The sequence below is a fragment of the Saccostrea cucullata genome, unplaced genomic scaffold (assembly GCF_032062105.1).
Source record: "Saccostrea cucullata isolate Sc308-1 unplaced genomic scaffold, CSIRO_AGI_Scuc_v1 ctg6128, whole genome shotgun sequence".
Classification (NCBI taxonomy): Eukaryota; Metazoa; Mollusca; class Bivalvia; order Ostreida; family Ostreidae; genus Saccostrea; species Saccostrea cuccullata.
In genome coordinates this window covers 1-21,985 of record NW_026928955.1, presented here as the reverse complement: position 1 = coordinate 21,985, position 21,985 = coordinate 1, and the positions used below count along the sequence as shown (strand labels likewise).

General features: G+C 33.1%; 2 protein-coding genes and 1 long non-coding RNA gene across 3 annotated transcripts; all 3 read left to right on the top strand.

Moving 5' to 3' along the window:
- Positions 1-379: 379 nt before the first annotated feature.
- LOC134279381 (techylectin-5B-like) lies at positions 380-7,831 on the top strand. The gene is made up of 5 exons (XM_062761779.1): positions 380-1,131; positions 5,135-5,277; positions 6,946-7,042; positions 7,163-7,327; positions 7,561-7,831. The coding sequence occupies exons 1-5, from the start codon at positions 531-533 to the stop codon at positions 7,809-7,811; spliced, it is 1,257 nt and encodes a 418-aa protein (XP_062617763.1). The 5' UTR covers positions 380-530; the 3' UTR covers positions 7,812-7,831.
- Positions 7,832-11,070: 3,239 nt separating this feature from the next.
- On the top strand, positions 11,071-14,269 carry LOC134279384 (uncharacterized). Its single transcript, XM_062761782.1, has 3 exons — positions 11,071-11,623; positions 13,708-13,812; positions 14,196-14,269. The coding sequence occupies exons 1-3, from the start codon at positions 11,134-11,136 to the stop codon at positions 14,267-14,269; spliced, it is 669 nt and encodes a 222-aa protein (XP_062617766.1). The 5' UTR covers positions 11,071-11,133.
- A 228-nt stretch (positions 14,270-14,497) lies between these two features.
- On the top strand, positions 14,498-20,746 carry LOC134279380 (uncharacterized). Its single transcript, XR_009994619.1, has 4 exons — positions 14,498-14,566; positions 15,911-16,007; positions 17,542-17,707; positions 20,389-20,746. It is a non-coding gene; the product is annotated as an uncharacterized LOC134279380 (long non-coding RNA).
- Positions 20,747-21,985: the final 1,239 nt, after the last annotated feature.

Genomic DNA, 21,985 nt, shown 5'->3' with positions numbered 1-21,985 from the left:
GCTTTCAATAGTATTTTAATTGGCACAATGAGTATGGTTACCTTTGCTTACTATACCCCCGCTTGAAAAATGGGAGGGTTACTGTAATCGGTATGTTCGTCCGTCCGTCCATCTGTTACGCTTTAGGGTACCCATCTTTTATCCGCAACTCCTCTTATACCACTGAGTAAAATTTAATGAAACTTTCACAGAATCTTCATTACATATTGCCATTGTGCTTCTCCTATTTTACTTTTTGATACGACACATATTTTGGGTTTCCCGGCCACAGCAAAACATGGACTTTGTCATCAGTTATAACCATATGGGAGGCGGGGGTATCATTTAGTGAGCTTATTGCTCACAGTACCTCTAGTCTGTACCTGTCGCAGGACAGAAATTAATTCAAGCATTTTATCTCTATAATACGTAAATATTCAAGGCTTTTCATGCTCGTGCAAGCTAAAACTCTGAGTCATTAAATGGAAAGAAATCCCTTAAATTTCCAGAGAACTCGGAAGGAGTATCAATTCCATTGATTTCCCTCCAAAATGTCGAATTTCAATTTATGCATTATTATCATTTCAAACATCTTTCTTACAAATGGAGAATCTTTGGTGAAAGGAAGTACTGAACTAAAAACCAGTGACATTGACATTTTAAGACAACTGATAAATCAGGAGACTTTATTCAGAATAGCTTTGACGAAAGACATCGTTAAACTTCAGGAGAACCTTGAATCTAAACAGGTTCAATCCACGAAAGAAGACAGAGTTTGTTCGAAAAACATTAAGGTAATGGAAGAGGGGACTTTATTCAATTTAGCAAAGATGATTGAAGAAAATGGAAGCAACAAAACCGAAGGAATGAGCAATGGCAATGGAACATCGTTGGTGGACATGCTTGCGAAATTATCAAATGGAATAACAGTGTTATTGAATCATCTTGAAAATTATGAAAATACTAGTATATCTTTTAACATGATGCAAAACCAATCTGAAGGGAACCAGAATTTTGAGGATGTAAAAATGTTTTCAACGATGCTGTTGAAACGCCTTGAAATTCTCGGAAATATAACTGTTTCTATGGAGGAAAAACTTGATTCCATGCATAACGATATAGCAGCCTTAAGAACAAAGTCTTATTCTTTGGGTAAGCAAAAATATAATGAATCAATTATGAATGCACCTATGTATAGAATTTTTATTTCTGGATGTCGACGGCCCTTTAACATAATATTTCACATGAAAATATATTGAAAACCTCAATTCATCTAAAAGTTATTGAAACTTCAAATATTTGGATGGATTTGATTGACAAATCCTTGTACTTTCACAAATTTTAATTTTATTCTTAATGCTTAGGAAAAGTGGCAATCTTGTGTATTAATGAAAAATATGAAAACTTTTAATCCAGAAAAATAATTCTATTCAGAGTAGAAATGTTCGAAAGCAAACCCCCTTCACAAGTATAGTCATTCCGTGTTGTGTACAGAGTTTAGCAAATTGAACACACCCGTGAAACGTGCAAAGTTTCTCTAAACAGGGCACGCACTCTGTTGTTGTTAAGGTTTACAAATCACCGGGTGTGTTCAATTGTTAAAATCTGCTCACCACAACTGACAATATACTGTGTGTATGTTTTGAGTTCGAACATTTCTACTCTGAATTTTCTGGATTATAGTTTCAATTTTATAAAACTTTTAAGTACTACTAAAACTATAGTAAAACTATAAGTATAGTTTATAAGTCGTAATATCATACAGATTTGAGAAAAAATTTACTTCAAATTTGTGTTTATCCACGGATTTTTGCCTCATTTCCCGATCATGACAAGGAGCACACGGCGGATACGACCGGTCAGAAGGGAATGCTCACTCCTCCATGGCATCCGATCCCACCTTTGATATTTTAGAGGTCCGTGTTTGCTCTGCTTAAAAGTATAAGGTTTCAAAAAATATCAAATTCTATTTAATGGGGAAAATAATTTCAGTATGCCCCATAACGAAAATATTGCGTTTACTTCTTCCTCCCTATTGTATGCGTGCGTAGAAAAGTTGAATAAGTTACCATAGTTACCATGGTTTCAAGTACCCAGGAATTAATGTATGTAGACCAAGAATTTATTTTGATGCAATCTTTTTTAAAGTTGTTAGAACATTTTTCTCACCTTTGCATACTCCAGTTGAATGTTGTTTTGAGCTAACAAGCAAACTCAAAATAATTGTGGTCCCTCGCTTTCGGTGTCTTTGTGGGTGAGATGCTATTGGTATTTTTTTTTTATGAAATGTTGTGTCTAATATGTACGAAAGACGAATAGGGCCACATAAAAAAATATTTTTATCTCGTAATTACGAGAAAAGATCTCGTTATAACGAGAAATGATCTCGTTATTACGAGTTAATTATCTCGTTATTACGAGAAAAGATCTCGTAATAACGAGAAAAGATCTCGTTATTACGAGTTAATAATCTCGTAATTACGAGAAAAGATCTCGTTATTACGAGTTAATGATCTCGTTATTACTAGAAAAGATCTCGTCATTACGAGTTATTTATCTCGTTATAACGAGAAAAGATCTCGTAATTACGAGAAAATATTTCGTTATTACGAGTTAATTATCTCGTTATTACGAGTTAATTATCTCGTTATAACGAGAAAAGATCTCGTTATTACGAGTTAATTATCTCGAAATTACGAGTTAATTATCTCGTTATAACGAGAAAAGATCTCGTAATTACGAGAAAAGATCTCGTTATTACGAGTTAATTATCTCGTAAATACGAGTTAATTATCTCGTTATAACGAGAAAAAATTCCAAGATAATGGCATAAATATATATTTATAATCATCTCGTAATTACGGGATCTTTTCTCGTTATAACGAGAAAATTAACTCGTAATAACGAGATCTTTTCTCGTAATAACGAGATGATTAACTCAGAATAACGAGATATTTTCTCGTAATTACGAGATAATTAACTCGTTATAACGAGATCTTTTCTCGTTATAACGAGATCTTTTCTCGTTATTTCGAGATCTTTTCTCGTAATTACGAGATAAAAATATTTTTTTATGTGGCACTATTCATCTTTAACTCGTAATAACGAGATCTTTTCTCGTAATTACAAGATCTTTTCTCATAATAACGAGATAATTATCTCGTAATAACGAGATCTTTTCTCGTTATTACGAGATAATTAACTCGTAATTACGAGATCTTTTATCGTAATAACGAGATAATTATCTCGTAATTACGAGAAAAGATCTCGTAATTACGAGATAAAAATATTTTTTTTATGTGGCCCTATTCGTCTTTCGTAAATATGAACAGCCTATCATATGTCATTTATTTAGAGATTATCATTGAAGTTGATTTATTTTGAAAATAAGGTCAATCGTGAAAGTCAAGGGGTAAGAAATCATAGCATGCTCGGAATTATCTTGTCACAGGTAATGCACATGTCATATATGAAAGCCCTATCTCTTCTTAATTAATTTAAGGAACAAGATGTGTTTGTGAAACACTGATGACCCCGAATGGTAACATTACGAAGATTAATATTTTTATTAATGAGATTTAATGTCTCCTCGCTTTTGCGAAAGCGGGGGACAAAAATAACAGTGGTGTGACCTTGACATACATGAAAACCACGAAACCGTAGATACAACCTTAATTTGTTTTTTTTCCGGCACTTGTAATGTGCATTCATGTTTTGCTTAACAGTGCAGTTCAATTGTCATAAAGTCGCTATATACTCACAATTTTCATATGTCTTTCTTTGTATGCTACTTTAAAAAAAAAACAAACAAAAAAAAACACATGATTTTGACAACTTTAATTATGGCTTTTGAATAGCCAATATTATGTCTGGAAAAATTGATAGGAAGAAATAGCAAAAAGTGGAAAAAAAAAACTTATCTGCCTTAACTCAAGGGGAATCTTTTTCTAATTTTTCGGTAAAACCCCTTTTTTGTATGTAATCATTCACCAGAGTTTGACCATGCGGAAACAAAATGTTCAGAGACTAAGCATCCAATGAATGAATTTTTATACCAAGTCCCTACGAACGGAATAAATAGTAAAGGTCTTGTCACAGGCAATACACAGGTTTAGTATGAAAGTCGTATCTCTTCTCATTCAAAAGTTTTGACCAAGGTTAAAGTTTTTAAAAAGTAGGAAAAACGTCAAGGTCAAGGTCACGATGTAAAAACCCATAGTGTTTTTAAAAAAGTATTGTCACAGATAATACACATGTTTAATATGAAAGCCCTATTATTTAAAAAATTATCAATTTATGTAGTGTTTCGTTTTTTTTTAAAGTAGGTCAAACTTCAAGGTCACGAGGTCAAAAATCAGAGTGTATTTATAAAGTACTTGTCATGGGCAATAAACAGCTATTATATGAAAGCCTTATCTCTTCTCATTCATAAGTTATGACCAAGGTTAAAGTTTTTGAAAAGAAAGTCAAACTTCAAGGTCAAGGTAAAAAAATCAATGTTCTTAGAAAGGTCTTGTCACAAGTAATTTACATGTTTAATATGAAAGCTTTATTTCTTCTCGTTCGATGGCAATCAGGCTCAGTGTACGTTCTGCACCGCATGAGTCACCTACGAAATAGGATTCAAATATAGGATATTTGTCAAAATAATTTAAATATAAGCAATTATTATACTTCTGTTAAAATGTTTCCTATATAAAGTTAAGAAGGTAAAATAACTATCTTTTATAGTTCACGCATAGCAAAGCTATACCCCGGGGTATAGTTTTTGCTATCCACCCTCGGAAAATTTTCATGCAATTTTTGCCTCCAATTTTGATTTCCAGCAATAAATCTATTGACTGATGATGTCATAATGACTTCAGTAGCACTGTGACGTCATCAGGATTTCAGATTATTCTTGCAGTATTATCTAACTCCAAAAAAATTCAAACCTCAGAAATTATATTATACATCAGTATAATAAAACGCTTATCCACTGGTTGTGAGTGGGATAGCTCTTTTATCAAACCCTTGACAGGAACTATTCCCCTCGGGCAAGCCCTCGGGGAATTGTTCCCTGTCGGGGTTTTTATAAAAGAGCTATCCCACTCACAACCAGTGGATAAGTGTATAATATCTACATACTAATATTACATACGTATTTATTCCTTAGATGAAAAATTCCGTGACTGTGAAGGTATACTAAACAGCGATGGGAACCTCAAGAATCGAGATGGAGTTTACCAGATTTATCCGGATTTGGTCACACCTAAGGCAGTTTTCTGTGACATGACAACACGAGGAGGGGGCTGGACGGTAACACACTAACACGCTAGATTAAGTGGAAAACTTGTAGATGAAATAGGAAGATAACAATTGGTCATCATTCTCAAAAGAAAACTTAAACGATAAAAATAAGGAACAGAGCAAACACTGGCATATTAAAACATCACAAGTTAGATCAGGTCGCATGGTGGACTAAGCATCCCATATCGACCGGTCATATCCGCCTTATGCTCCTTTTCATGATCGAGTAATCGACAAAAATCTATCTGTTAATGATTAAGTGTGGACATTTGTATGATAAACTTCACCAACATTCGCCTTTTTTGATAGTAAGATTGTATTTGCAGAAAAGATATGATCATTATATCAACAATAGATTTTATTGGCTGAAAATATATGATCATAAATATCAACCATAGATTTTATTAACTGAAAAGATATGATAATTATATCGACCATAGATATGATGAATGTTACTGCTGACAGCTAATTGTCAACAGCTTGCCTCGTTTCAGAATTGGTTTTTTCTGTAGAGCAGCGTGCTGTTGCGTTTCGAATCAAATGGGAGACATTAACTCCGTTTGCAGGCAATAATGGTACATGTATTTTTGCTGAATAAGTAATGAAAGTTGGCGATGGAAAAGTTCAGTAATCATGTTTGTCATGAAGTTTTGTTGTCAGGTACCATTCTACTAATTAACGTCTTTTTCGATCAGAAAATTCCAAATGTGAAACAGACAAGCAGGACTGTGGTATCTTTTATTTCGAGTGCAAAGGATACTCAGTATATCAAATCAATGTAGGAATGATTAAAATATTGTTTATATATAACATATCGATATATCTAAATGTTGAATTGAAGGTCACCTACTTACATGTAGTATAGTATGCCAGGGCATCAACGATTGATGTTGATGTTGATGTCCCTGGCATACTTAAATAACTAGACAGTGATTCAATATACTTCCATTTCATTTAAGAAACAACTGTCTTATTTTTCATGATTTCATGATGTGATCAATAGATTGGCTTGCGTGATAATTTGCATAAACGAGATTTACATGCATATTTGGCCTCCTTAGCGTCAGACACAGAGACAGATGCGCACGAGATTTGCATACATATTAGGCCTCCTTAGATCCTGACCTATCGACATGCCTAGTTTACATTCCGGTAGCCAATTATCAAAATTCAACTCCGATAACTAAATCAAAGAGTTATCACAGAGAAAAAAAACTAGAAATGGAAATATAGCAAGATACTGCTTCTTTTCGTGTTGTAGATTGTGAATGAACTCTGCTTTATATGAATACAAAAATAAGTCTTATGTATGGCACGCCAAATTCACAAAAATGAACTATAAACTTAGTTTCACAGTCGATAAACTAGGTTTATCCGTTGTAAACTATAGTTTACGGACTGTAAACTATATAGTTAACAACGTTTATCTATATTTAACATCTGTAAACCGTACGTAGTTAACGCGATAATCTGTTTCAGAACCGTAAACTACAGTGTATATATACATGTAATTAACATTGAAAACAATCATTTTCGATTGCAAAACATAGATTATCTGATAAATACAATTTCACGATTTGTAAACTATGGTTAACAAATCTTAACTTTAGTTAACGATCTGATAAATAGTTTTACATTTTGTGAAACTATGATTAACAAGTAACGTTATATTGAAAGGTTATACAAAAAAGGTCTGACGGCTCCACATATTTTCAAGAAGATTGGGAGGGCTACAAATCAGGCTTTGGTAATCCATATAAGGAATACTGGCTAGGTAAGTTTTTAAAGCTAAAAATAGAATTTAATCTTTATTAGATAAGAAGTATACATGTATAAATATAAAGAATTCCGCTTTCTTAAAGCTATAGGTTGCAAATGTCTTTTTCTTTAAAAGGCAACCATGCTATTCATCACATAACAAGTAATACAAACCAAGTTCTGAGAATAGATCTGGAGAAATTCACCGGATCCACTGTCTATGCCATTTATTCGATTTTTTCGATCAGCAGTGAATCTGACAAGTACAGACTTTCAATCAGCGGATACAGCGGAAATGCAGGTACTTTTAAACCGTAAAAACGAAGGAAAAGGGGGGAAAATTGAAAATGTCTATCGACTTCACTCATTTCAAGAAGACTAAAGGCATGCTGCCTTCGAAATTAGAATATAAAAATAAATTTCAAATAAAAAAAAATCTGTGTTTGTTTTTTTTTTTGCTCTAGAAATTACAATACTGTGTTGTCTTTTAAAGGAAAATCATACTCATTGATTTTTCTTCACTTTAATTCACAGGAGACATGATGATAAAACCTCATAACCTGAATGGGATGTCTTTCACAACGAGGGATCGTGACAATGACATGAACGTTCTCTCGAACTGTGCAGTGGTTAATAGTAATGGATGGTGGTACAATCAGTGTGCATACTCTGGACTTAATGGGATCTATAGATCTTCAAATGTTAAAGCCTACAATGGTCTGTTTTGGGGAATAGACTTTGAAAACATGAAGACAACCAGAATGATGATTAGAAGCAGAGCTTAAGAAGTGATCTTAAGAACAGATTAAAAACACGTTGTCGTCGTTCAGAAGGTTTTCAAACCTTTGTTTCCTGATTTGAGAACTGTTTATTTCCATTAAGGTTTTGAATTCAGTGTTATTCAGCAAATGCCAGAAAAGAAAAATGACATATGTATTCTTATTAAAATCCCCTAAGCTATAATTTTATATCTTCTTATTTAACAGTGTTAATTTATACAGTGTAAAATATAAACAGAAACTTGAAAATCAAGCTATTTTTAAAGAATCCCCAGGTTAAGTAGAGGAAAGTAGATTAAGATCTTGACACCCCCCCCCCCCCCCCGAACAGGATGGCTATGTTGATCATATCATTTTTGAAGCAGTGTAATATTTTTTAAATCTATTAAGAATAATAAGGCCAAACTGGCTGAGGTGAGCGTTGTGGTCCATTCACTTCTTATTTCAAAATCTTGTTCACATTCACGTTTTTAAAGTGTTTATCTTTGACGAATCTGTTGTGTATGTAATTTCATAAACATATCTTTCTGTGTTGACAGATTTTATAAATGGATCCTTTTAGTTATTCATGTTTGGCTATGTTCTTCGGATAAATAAGCATTCATCCTAGAGCATAATAACAAGAGTTCTTCTTCTTCTTCTGTGAGTGCTTGTTGATTTAATGTGATGGGGATCGTGGAAACTGGAGCATTTTATAATTCTCAGAATCGATTGATATATATACTAGTATGTTTATGTAATAAGAATTTTTTTCAATGCTGAAGAATTCATAAACATGTGAAAACTACATTAATTATAATTAAGTTCAAGAATATTGGAACAGAACATTCAAGCTAGCGAAAACATGTCTTTAATTAGATATATATATATATATAATAAAAAAATCACAACACCGAAATAAACTCAACCGGTTTCATTTCCAATCTTCAGGAGTTTGACAATACAATGCTTAGTTACACAAAATCAACATTCATATTTGATATATATACTATATATATATATATATATATATATATATATATATATATATATATATATATATATATATATATATATATATATATATATATATATATATATATATATATGAATGTTGATTTTGTGTAACTAAGCATTGTATTGTCAAACTCCTGAAGATTGGAAATGAAACCGGTTGAGTTTATTTCGGTGTTGTGATTTTTTTATTATAACAATACGTGTGTGGATTTATATTATATATATATGTATATACAAGATACAAGATACAAGATTTTATTAATCCAATTTGGGCCCCCGGAGGAGCAAAGAGATTTACAAATAGAAGGAGGAGGATCCAAATGATAGAACAAGCATGATGATGATATTACAAATAAAGAGCAATTGTTAAAAAAAACCAAAAAAAAGTATATAAGAGATATACTGAATATACATACATGTATTGTATTGTAAGTTACATACAAATATATATATATACCATTTGTTTATATATATATACATGTATTTGTGTGTAAATTATTATTTTTGTATGCATGGATATGTGTAACAATAAGTGTATGTTTATAATATATACTATACATACATTTATTTGTATATAAATTATTATTTTTATATGCATGGATTTGTGTAACAGTAAGTGTATGTTTGTGTATGTGGGTATGCATATGTCAAATATCTATTGAACTAACTCCAAGAGATTAGTTTGCATTAAGTTTATAATCATATGCTAAGTACTTATTAATTGAAATTACTATTGCTGTTAATACTTAAATGATTTTTTTTTTGAATGACCATCTTCAATACTTAGGGTACAGGTTTGCCAGACTGGCTGTATAGAGGTATCATCCCCTGGTGCCCTTTGTATTCAAGATGCACTAGTTTTATATTAGAGTACTGCTATTACTACAAGATTTTTTTTTTTAATTTACCTTATATCTATCATTTTTATTTAATTGTGTTTTCTTTTATCATTCTATGGTTTCTATGCTTTTGATCCAGTGTGGTGATGCACTTCTCAATGTCAAACTTAATCACTAGTCATGTTACATTATCCTTAATATAGAATTGTAATCAATGTTATCATTTTGTAATAATTGTTCATGCCCCCCTTGGGCCCTTGATTGGTGAATAAACATAATAATAATAATAATATATATATATATATATATATATATATATATATATATATATATATATATATATATATATATATATATATATATATATATATATATATATATATTTACCCCTAAGTAAATATACTATATATACTATTTTAAATTTTGTAGACACCCTGTATATTAACCCTGCTCGCTTCCAATATACTGCATTTCTCCTAACATAAAAGATCTCATTACGATAAATCATTTTTGTTTAAATATCAATTTCAAGATCTCTTCTTGGATACGTACATGTACTCCTAGTTATTTTAAGGATTTCAAACGTAGTTTGTTTTCATTGTTGGACTTTTGCATGTTAGTTTTATGCGCCCGGATCGATAGATCCAGGGTGTATATTGTTTTTGTCCTGTCTGTTTATCTGTTTGTCTGTCTGTCTGTTTTCAACTTTAACCTTCGCCATAACTTTCGAACCATAAGAGATAAAGACTTCATATTTGGTATGCATTCTCCACTAATTAAGTTCTTCCAAATGACATCAAGATCAATGACCTTGTGACCTTTACTGTGAGCTATATGCTAAAAATAGCTTTTTCGACTTTTTGTCACAACTTTTGAACCATGGAAGATAGGGCCTTCATATTTGGTATGCATACTCCACTAATTAAGTTCTTTCAAATGACATCAAGGTCAATGACCTTGAGACCTTGACTGTGACCTATATGCTAAAATATCTTTTTCGACTTCTTGCCACGACTTTTGAACCAAAGGAGATAGGGACTTCATATTTGGTATGCATACTTCACTTATTAAGTTCATTCAAATGACACCAAGGTCAATGACCCTGTGACCTTGACTGTGACCTATATGCTAAAAATAGGTTTTTCGAACTTTGTTGCCGCCGGACGCATGGTGTTTCACAAACACATATTGTTTATTTTGATGAAAATCATACCGAACACAATCCTTTTTGTCTAGGAGTAAGTTTAATAAAACATGTTCATTATTTGCAAGAAAATAAAAATAAAATTGTCTGAGAGAACACATTGAAAAAGTTTCTGAATGCAAATAAAACTGATTTAGTTATTCAGCTTACATAACTAATGATATATTATGATCGCTGTTGGAGGCTAGCTAAAAATCTGTTGAGGAATTATTTAAAAAGAGTACCAAGCATTTCAAATTTCATAGCAGACAAAATATCCCTGCATACAACTCATTGGAAGAAAGGCAATATGTTCGGAGTGGACTACAAATTTTTGATTATTATGATTTCATCTTGCCTTCTTACAAATGCACATTCACTGTTGACTGAAGATAATGAGGTAAAAACCAAGGATATAGATATTCTGAGACAATTATTGAACCAGGAAACTTTATTAAGAATAACTCTGACCAAAGACGTCGAGAAACTTAAACAACGCATTTTATCAAAACAGGACGACAAAGACAACATCCCTACGACGAGACCTCGTGTATTGGAAGAGAACAACTTCATTAACGCCTCCCTATTACAGACATTAGTAAGGAATGTTAGTGGTCACACAATTGAAGAAATAAACAACAAAATTTCTTTACAAATGCAGCAGTTTTCACAATTTTATGATAATTTTACAAAGCTCTCCGCGATACTCCTAAATGGAATTGAAAGACTTGAGAATGTGTCTGTTAAAGAGACGCAGAAATCTGATGCAATGGATGTGAAAGTGCAAACCGGTTTACTCGGTAAGTTATAAAAAAAAAACTTTCTAAACTAACATGTTATAGCATGTTTGTTGAGGTAATTCGATAAAGAATGTAAAAAACAACAACAATCCAATGAGAAAATAACGGCATTAAAGAGTTTCATATCACCATTCAAGATATTAAGAATCTGACTGAAGAAAGACCTTAATTCTTCATTCTACTTTTAATATACCCTCTATGTGTATCTCTTTACGTTCATGTTTTTAAGATGTACGATTTACTATTATATGTTAATATTATTATCCTACTTATCTATGTCTTATCTATAGTGTCTGATAAAAAGTTGACTACCAATATTGAACAATATATTGATATCTATGTTTGATAATCTTAAGCAGTATTTTTAGCGAGGGTTTAATTTTGGCATTATTAGAGAGTGTCAAGATCACAAAAATTTAATATCGCTAAAAATAAATTGAATTTTATTTGTAATAGCTTCTTCAGTGAGTATTTTAAAATCATTAAAATTACATCTCGATAACAAGAGGCCCATGGGCCACATCGCTCACCTGAGAAGCTTTGACCATTCTGTTCTTTACCAGATTTCACCCTTGTTATACATAATGCATCCCCACCCTACCCCACTGATCATAATTTAGACATTTTGAAATCTACACTACCCCATGATCCTTCCATGGGCACATATGTTTCAGCTTTTTTGGCCCAGTGGTTCCTGAGAAGATTTTCAAAGATTTTTCCTATATATTTCTATGTAAAACTTTGATTCCCTATAATGGCCCCGCCCTTCCCCTGGGGGTCATGATTCCTACAATTTAGAATTTACACTACCCCAGAATGCTTCCACATAAGCTTCACTTTTTCTGGCCCAATGGTTCTTGAGAAGAAAATTTTCAAAGATTTTTCCTATATATTTCTATGTAAAACTTTGATACCCCATTGTGGCCCCGCCCTTCCCTTGGGGGTCATGATTTGAACAATTTAGAATCTACACTATACCAGCCTGAGGATGCTTCCACATAAGTTTCAGCTTTTCTGGCCCAGTGGTTCTTGAGAAGAAGATTTTCAAAGATTTTTCCTATCTATTTCTATATAAAACTTTGATTCCCCATTGTGGCCCCACCCATCCCCCGGGGGTCATTATTTGAACAATTTAGAATCTACATTATACCAGGATGCTTCCACATAAGTTTCAGCTTTTCTGGCCCAGTGGTTCTTGAGAAGAAGATTTTCAAAGATTTTTCCTATATATTTCTATGTAAAACTTTGATTCCCCATTGTTGCCCCACCCTTCCCCCGGGGGTCATGATTTGAACAATTTAGAATCTACACTATACCAGGATGCTTCCACATAAGTTTCAGCTTTACTGGCCCAGTGGTTCTTGAGAAGAAGATTTTTTAATGACCCCACCCTATTTTTGTCTTTTCTTGATTATCTCCCCTTGCGAGGGGATATGTCCCTTCATTTTAACAATTTAAATTCCCCTTTACCCAAGGATGCTTTGTACCAAGTTTGGTCTAAATTGGCCCAGTGGTTCTTGAGAAGAAGTCGAAAATGTGAAAAGTTTACAGACGGACGGACGACGGACAAAATGTGATCAGAAAAGCTCACTTGAGCCTTCGGCTCAAGTGAGCTAAAAATAAAATACCAATTTTAAAGGTAAAAATTTTCGTCTAAAATTTTCCACTTATACGGTAGTATAAAAAAAAGTTGTTTTTTTTTTAAACAGAACTGAAATACATGGCGCTATAAGCACGTGTTTTTTACAATAATAAAAGAAATATGGGTTGTCATGTTTATGTCTTGAAAAACTTGGTTTCTTTTATTTTTAAACAGATGATTTTTCATTACAATGAAATATATTTGTCTAATTATTAAAACTGGATATGAACCTATCCCTCTATCACTCGATCTGCTTAGGTACTTTTTGTAACTGAAAGTCATTGCAAGCTATATATAATTTTTATTTTCGGTGTAAAGTTTTGACTATGAAAAAATATGATACCAATTATTTGTTAGAAGCTTTACTTACATACTAGCATAAATTATTACGACTAGTAACAACAAATAATGAAAAGATTAATTATCTTTTCTACTTAATTAGATAAAAGATACAGAGATTGTCAGGAGATTCTGAAGCAGAACATAAGTTTGAGGAACCAGAACGGTGTATACACAATTTACAGTCTAGTCGAACCCTCAAACGAGGGTATACCCTCAAACGGGGGTTTTCCTTCCCTAAGTGCAACGCTCGAAAGCAGAAGAACGATAACTCTTCTTATTTAAAAAATAAATATTTTTTTAAAAAATCATAAACATACAAAAATGAATCGTCTACACCTTTGTTTTCAATTAAAAAAAAAATATAAAATTGTTTTCGTCTTTATTTACGTCATTTCTCACGCACAAAAGTTTGTTTACAGGACAGAGGAAATTCGAACATGCACAAAGAAAGTGTCGAAAAATAATAAATAACACGCTAATAACACAGGATTTTTGATACCGGGGAAGGGGATTATATGTAGTTCAACTTTAAACAAGCAATTGTTTGTTTATTCATCCGTTTTATTAAGTTATGAATAAAAAATCTAGTTGTATCAAGCATGGAGGTCAAGGCACAGAATTCGCCAACTTTGGGGGAGAAAAAGTCTCGATTTTTACAATAAACATATACTTTTTCGCAATACAATCTCTTTAAACATCTTTAATCTATCAAATTTGAGTACATACAGAGCTACGAAATAATCCATCACTTTGCAAGAGCATATTTTGTGGACCACACGTTTTTCCGTGAAAACGGCACTTTTTTATTTTCTGCGCATGCGCCGTACCCCCGTTTGAAGGTACGGATATCCAACATCCGTAAACCCCCGTTTGACGGTTCGACTAGACTGATTTATCTAGGTTGTAACACTCCACGGAAGGTTTTCTGTGACATGACCACCAATGGCGGGGGATGGACGGTCAGCTATAAATAAAAATGTTAATATTTATTTTAGGGATGTCAACGGGTACCCGGTTAACCGGGTACTCGATCGAACGTCCGAGTATCGAATACTAAAACTGGTACTCGGTTGCTCGGATGTATATTTTTTTTCTTTTTCCAAAATGCATATATTTATGAAAAACTTATCAAAAAATAACTTTAATGTGGATACGATAATTAGCGTGTCGTCGTCTACACCTTTAAAACACCCGTTATAGCCTGTGGCTGTGTATATACAGTAATTAGTGACCAATTACCTGGTACACAGCTTTTCTCACCTAATGGGATCCTTAATTTTTGGATGGCTTCAATGATTTGTTTTCATTGATGATCGATTGATGTGCTCTTATCTTTAAAACATTTTAAAATTATTTAGTAAACGGTACCGAAATCTGGCATGCATAAATATACCGCTACCGACTTTAAAATATAAAGAAATTGTATGTAATACATGAAATTGAAGATTGAAAAAAAAAATTAAATCAGCTCTGTGGAATAAATATGACGTATACGGGGCAATAACAATATACGACAACTCATTCCAACAACGTCCGTTCCTTCTGCTTCGAGCTTCGCGAGTGTGGTCTTTACAAAGGTGCATGGCAGATTGATTAATTTAAAGCGTCTTCCCAAACAAGAACTGTAAATCATTAATTTGTAATTCTTGGTGAATCAAATTGATGTCTTTTATGTTAAATAAATAAATTAAGTACAATAAATCATTTTCGGTGGACTCCACGTTTTTAAACATGTACTAAAAACATAATAAAAAACAACATTGGGGTTAAAGAGAGCTTAACTAGGTTTAAGATTAAAATGAACAGCATTGTATTTACAATTTTACCGAGTACCCGGGTACTCGATCGGAAAAACGTCCGAGTAACCGATTATCAAATATTGACCGATTTGACATCCCTAATTTATTTATTTAAAAAGAAAAACAATATTAAACCATTGTCAATAACAAACATTTAAAATGTTTTTCATAATAAAATTCGTTCATTATTTTGCTTGATTATGATGGAAGTTTTAAGCAGCCATCAGAGATATCCATCGTCGGAAACCCACGACCAATCTCGCATACGGTTATCAATAAGCGTGTGCGAGATTGGCCGTGGGTTTCCGACGATGCAAAGATATCATGCTTTGATATTATTTATAGAGAGTTCATGTTTAATATTCGCATTTATTTTTACTTTTAAATTAAAATTGAGAGAAAAAAGAGTAAATACGTGTACAGTGGTTGGATAAATACGTGTACAGTGGTTGGATAAATACGCGTACAGTGGTTGGATTAACAAAGTTAATAAGTATATTTCAGGTAATACAGAGAAGATTTGACGGATCAACAGATTTCAACAGAGAATGGAAAGATTACAAGGAAGGGTTCGGGGATCCCAGTAAAGAGTACTGGTTAGGTAATATACACGATAGTAAAGAGTACTGGTTAGGTAATATACACGATAGTAAAGAATACTGGTTAGGTAATATACACGATAGTAAAGAATACTGGTTAGGTAATATACACGATGGTAAAGAATACTGGTTAGGTAATATACACGATAGTAAAGAGTACTGGTTAGGTAATATACACGATAGTAAAGAATACTGGTTAGGTAATATACACGATAGTAAAGAGTACTGGTTAGGTAATATACACGATAGTAAAGAGTACTGGTTAGGTAATATACACGATAGTAAAGAGTACTGGTTAGGTAATATACACGATAGTAAAGAGTACTGGTTAGGTAATATACACGATAGTAAAGAATACTGGTTAGGTAATATACACGATAGTAAAGAGTACTGGTTAGGTAATATACACGATAGTAAAGAGTACTGGTTAGGTAATATACACGATAGTAAAGAATACTGGTTAGGTAATATACACGATAGTAAAGAGTACTGGTTAGGTAATATACACGATAGTAAAGAGTACTGGTTAGGTAATATACACGATAGTAAAGAGTACTGGTTAGGTAATATACACGATAGTAAAGAGTACTGGTTAGGTAATATACACGATAGTAAAGAGTACTGGTTAGGTAATATACACGATAGTAAAGAATACTGGTTAGGTAATATATACGATAGTAAAGAGTACTGGTTAGGTAATATACACACTAGTAAAGAATACTGGTTAGGTAATATACACGATAGTACTGGTTAGGTAATATACACGATAGTACTGGTTAGGTAATATACACAATAGTAAAGAATACTGGTTAGGTAATATACACGATAGTAAAGAATACTGGTTAGGTAATATACACAATAGTAAAGAATACTGGTTAGGTAATATACATGATAGTAAAGAATACTGGTTAGGTAATATACACGATAGTACTGGTTAGGTAATATACGCGATAGTAAAGAATACTGGTTAGGTAATATACATGATAGTAAAGAATACTGGTTAGGTAATATACACAATAGTAAAGAATACTGGTTAGGTAATATACATGATAGTAAAGAATACTGGTTAGGTAATATACACGATAGTAAAGAATACTGGTTAGGTAATATACACGATAGTAAGGAGTACTGGTTAGGTAATATATACGATAGTAAAGAATACTGGTTAGGTAATATACACAATAGTAAAGAATACTGGTTAGGTAATATACACAATAGTAAAGAATACTGGTTAGGTAATATACACGATAGTAAAGAATACTGGTAAGGTAATATAGACGACAGTAAAGAGTACTGGTTAGGTAATATACACGATAGTAAAGAGTATTGGTTAGATTATATATACACGAGAGTAAAGAATACCGGTTACGTAATATACACGATAGTAAAGAGTACTGGTTAGGTAATATACACGATGGGTAATACAAGAATAAGAATTTACACATGTAACTTTGCCAAAAACAAGAAAAAGAAACGAACAAAGAAAAAAATAAAATCAATATTTGTCCAAAATAAAACATGTCAGCAATTTTGCAGGAAATGACGCAATCCATGATCTTACTGCTGGCAAAAACCAAGAACTTTGGATAGACTTAGAAAAAATTCTCCGGTTCAATGGTGTATGCACGATATTCAAGTTTCTCAGTCGGAAGTGAGATAGAAAAATACCAACTGTCAATTGAAGAATTCAGTGGCAGCGCAGGTAACTAGATCATTAATAAAGTGTCTCATTCACTTAAGAGGGTATTTTCGAGAAAAAATACACATTCTGAATATTCCAAAATGCAGATGAAAATTAAGTGCCCCAGTTAAGGATTAATGGTAAAGTGGGTTAAAGATGTCTATTCATGCTGTCGGACTGTCCTCTAATATTTGAACAATATATCTTCATCCTTTCAATTCAATTTTTAGAATCAACTTATTATTTTTTTTTCTAATGAAAACTAGCGTTTGCTTAATAATTTTTATCTTGTAAAATTACTGAGGTATTATCAGAAGTCAAGTACATGTATTTTTGAAAATAACAATTAAAAATAACATAAATAAAGAAGTCAATCTGAAAGTTCTAGAGAATCTTCCGCCACAAAAAATATACTTTTTGTTTTTATGCCCCCGTAAACGAAGTTTCGGAGGTATATAGTTTTTGTCGTGTCCATCCGTCTGCCTGTCTCTCTGTTTGTCCGCAAAAACTATAACATTGTCCATAACTTTTGATTTAGTGGAGCTATCACTTTCATATTTCAGATGTGCATTCCTTGTGACAAGACCTTTCTTTGGGTACAACCAAATTTGAACTTTTGACCTTAACCTTGGAGTTTGACCCACTTTTACACAAAAATTCCAAACTTTTAAATTAGCCATATCTTTTGAATAGTGGATACCAGGACATTTATACTTCATGTATCTTATCTTTGTGGAATGACCTTACATTGGATACCAACAACATTGACCCTTTGACCTTGGAGATTTCCGTACTTATGAAAAAAACCTTGGCCATAACTTTTGAACGGTGAGGGATAGGGATTTCATACTTCACATACATAATTCTTGTGAGAAGACCCTTCATTTGATACAAAGAACTTTGACCCCTTGACCTTCCTTGGAGTTTGACCTGCTTTTAAAAAGCAAACCTTGACCATAACTTCAACAGGGTTAGTACTTGTGTTTTCATACTTTACATATATAATCATTGTGACAAGACTTTTCACTTGATAGCAAGACCTGTGACCCTTTGACCTTGGAGTTTGACCTAGAGTATTTTTAGCTCACCTTGTTGTTGTTAACTTTTCACATTTTCGACTTCACCTCAAGAACCACTGGGCCAATTTCAACCAAACTTGGCACAAAGTATCCTTAGGTAAAGGGGATTCAAGTATGTTCAAATGAAGGGCCACACCTTTTTTCAAGGGAAGATACTTCAGAAATAGTGAAAATTTGATGGTATGTTTTAAAAATCTTCTAATCAGAACCACTGTCCACTGTGCCAGGAAAGATGAAATTTATAGGGAAGCATCCTCAGGTAGTGTAAATTTCAAGTTTGTTCAAATGATGACCCCCGGGGGTAGGGCGGGCCATCATGGCCAATCAAAATTTGACATAGAAATATATAGGAAAATTCTTTTAAAAACTTCTTCTCAAGAACCACTGTGCCAGAAAAGATGAAACTTATTAGGAAGCATCCCCAGGTAGGGTAGATTCAGGTTTGTTCAAATCATGACCCCCGGGGGTAGGGCGGGGCCACAATTGCCGATCAAAGTTTTACATAGAAATATATAGGAACATTCTTTAAAAAACTTCTTCTCAAGAACCATTGTGCCAGAAAAGATGAAACTTATTAGGAAGCATCCCCAGGTAGGGTAGATTCAGGTTTGTTCAAATCACGACCCCCGGGGTAGGGCGGGGCCACAATTGCCGATCAAAGTTTTACATAGAAATATATAGGAAAATTCTTTAAAAATCTTCTTTTCAAGAATAGCAAAGGCATGAATGATCATATTTTTATGGAAGCATCCTCAGGTAGTGTAGATTCAATTTTGTTCAAGTCATGACCCCTGGGGGTAGGGTGGGGCCACAACATGGAATCCAAGTTTTACATAAAAACATGTAGAAAAAAATCTTTAAAAAATCTTCTTTTCAAGAATAGCAAAGCCATAATTAGTCGTATTCATATGGAAGCATTCTCAAGTAGTGTAGATTCAATTTTGTTCAAGTCATGAACCCTGGGGGTAGGGCGGGGCCACAATGTAAGTTCAAATGTAAAGGGCAATAAAGCCACAGGTAGTCAAAGAAATATGCAGGCATCCTTTAGTGTAGATTCAAGTTTGTTCAAACTATACCCCCTCCCTTTTAAGGATTGGTTGGGACTACTACTGGGTGTAAACTTTTCAATATAAACTGATTTCTGTTTTTTTCCTAGCCACATTGCTCAGGTGAGCGATGTGGCCTATGGGCCTCTTGTTTAAAATGTTTATCCTTGGCCATAACCTTTGAAGGGTTAGGACTAAGGCTTCCATATTTCACAAATGTATTTTTTGTGGCAAGACTTTTCATTGGATGAAAAAGTACCTTGATCTTTTGACCTTGACCTTGGAAATTTCCATTCTCTGAAAAAAACTTTCACCTACTTTTATATTTCAGAATTGTATTTCCAGTGAGTTTGCATTTAAGAAAAGTTTAATCTTTGCTATGTTGCCATAAGGGGGCATTAGTTTTCACAAACTCATCTAGTTTAAAGGAGCGGGTATAATTACATCATTTTGAAAGCTCAATTCGCAAAAAAGCATCATAATCATAATATGAAAAGGAACCCCTTTCCTATAAGTGCATGTAACTATAACAAATGTCTTCCATATTCTGTATATAATAATGTCTTCCTACTTTCAGATGACATGATGATACAAGCTTATAATTTGAATGGTTCGTATTTTTCAACAAAGGATCGTGATAATGACCATAATTCCTACAACTGTGCTGCCAAGTATCACCCTGGAGGATGGTGGTTTAACAGTTGTACACACTCAAATCTCAACGGCGTATACCAGACTTCTAATAAACAAAACAGGGAGAGTTTGTTCTGGGGAATAAATGGTGAAAACATGAAATCTACTAAGATGATGTTAAGATCGAAATAAAAAATAGGTTCGAACGAATTGCACCGCGATCTGTTTAATTATTGTCATACATAGAATTTTGCAAATTTTAATATCAAGTTTGTTTTATTCAAATATTTACCAAATAGAAAAATCGAGTTTATGAAGACAAAAGACTTGTCAGAAGGAAGGGAGATGTTACTAGTATTATGTTTATGAAAACTATGTTTATTTTGTTGCCCAGTGAAAGCAAGCTGAGGAAGAGATGTTTCCTTTGTTACGCAATTTGATACGAAAGATCGCAAACCAATACTTTTAGAAATATAGTTGAAATCTAAACAATAATATAATTATTATATCCCTGAAATATCGTTCATTTTAGACTTTAAACATATCCGGTATGATAAAAATGAGGAACCCATACTTTATCCACATAGAATAAACAAGGTTCCTAATAAAGAGGACTGGGTTATGATGATCATCATACCCATTCTGGAAAAGGATATCATTATCCAGCCATAATATTGCCGAGATTTGGCCATTTCTAAAAAAAAAAATGGACTGTTTTGTTATAATAATTAAAAAATAACGTGCACAGTAAGATTTAAATATGATAGGGAAAATCTTTTAAGCTTCTGTGGCAGAACGCTACAGAGCGTCTCAAGTGACCGCCAAGATTACGTGATTCACGCATGGGCTGAACGCTTGCAGACGAAGGTTAAAACTGGAGAAGATTACTTTAAACGGTTTTCAGCACTGAAACCTTGAATCATTTCTTTTATGGAATGAAACATATGGAGATAACGGTATTCAAGATAAAAATCATAAAACTATACAAAAAAGGAGCAGAGCAAACACGGACCTCCAAAACATCAGAATTGGGATCAGGTGCCATGGAGGAGTGAGCATCCCCTGCCGACTGGTCACATCCGCCGTTTGCTCCTTGCCATGATTGGGAAATAACGGGGAAATCCGTCTTCAATTCAGTGTATAAATAAACTCATGACTGAGTGACTTTAAACGAGACTGCTGATATTCTTGTTTGTCAATAATTTACCTCCTTTTAGAATTTGTTCATACGTAAAGCATGTTCTTGTGTATCGAATCAACCGAGATAAACAAACACCATATGCAGGTGATGGAGATGTATTGCTGCAAAAGTAAGGGGTGATGATGAATGAAAAGTCATCCCGTTTATCTTAGAGCTTGGTTGTAAGATTACCATTAAGGACTTTTTCAAGTAAAATATCCAAATATGAAATAGATGTGTCAGACTCTGTGGTATCTTTTATCTCAAGCTCGCCAGGATAAATCGTATCGACACAGGAATTGAAATTAGCATTGTTAATTGATAATACGTCGTCGATAGATCTAAATGTCGTGTTGAATGC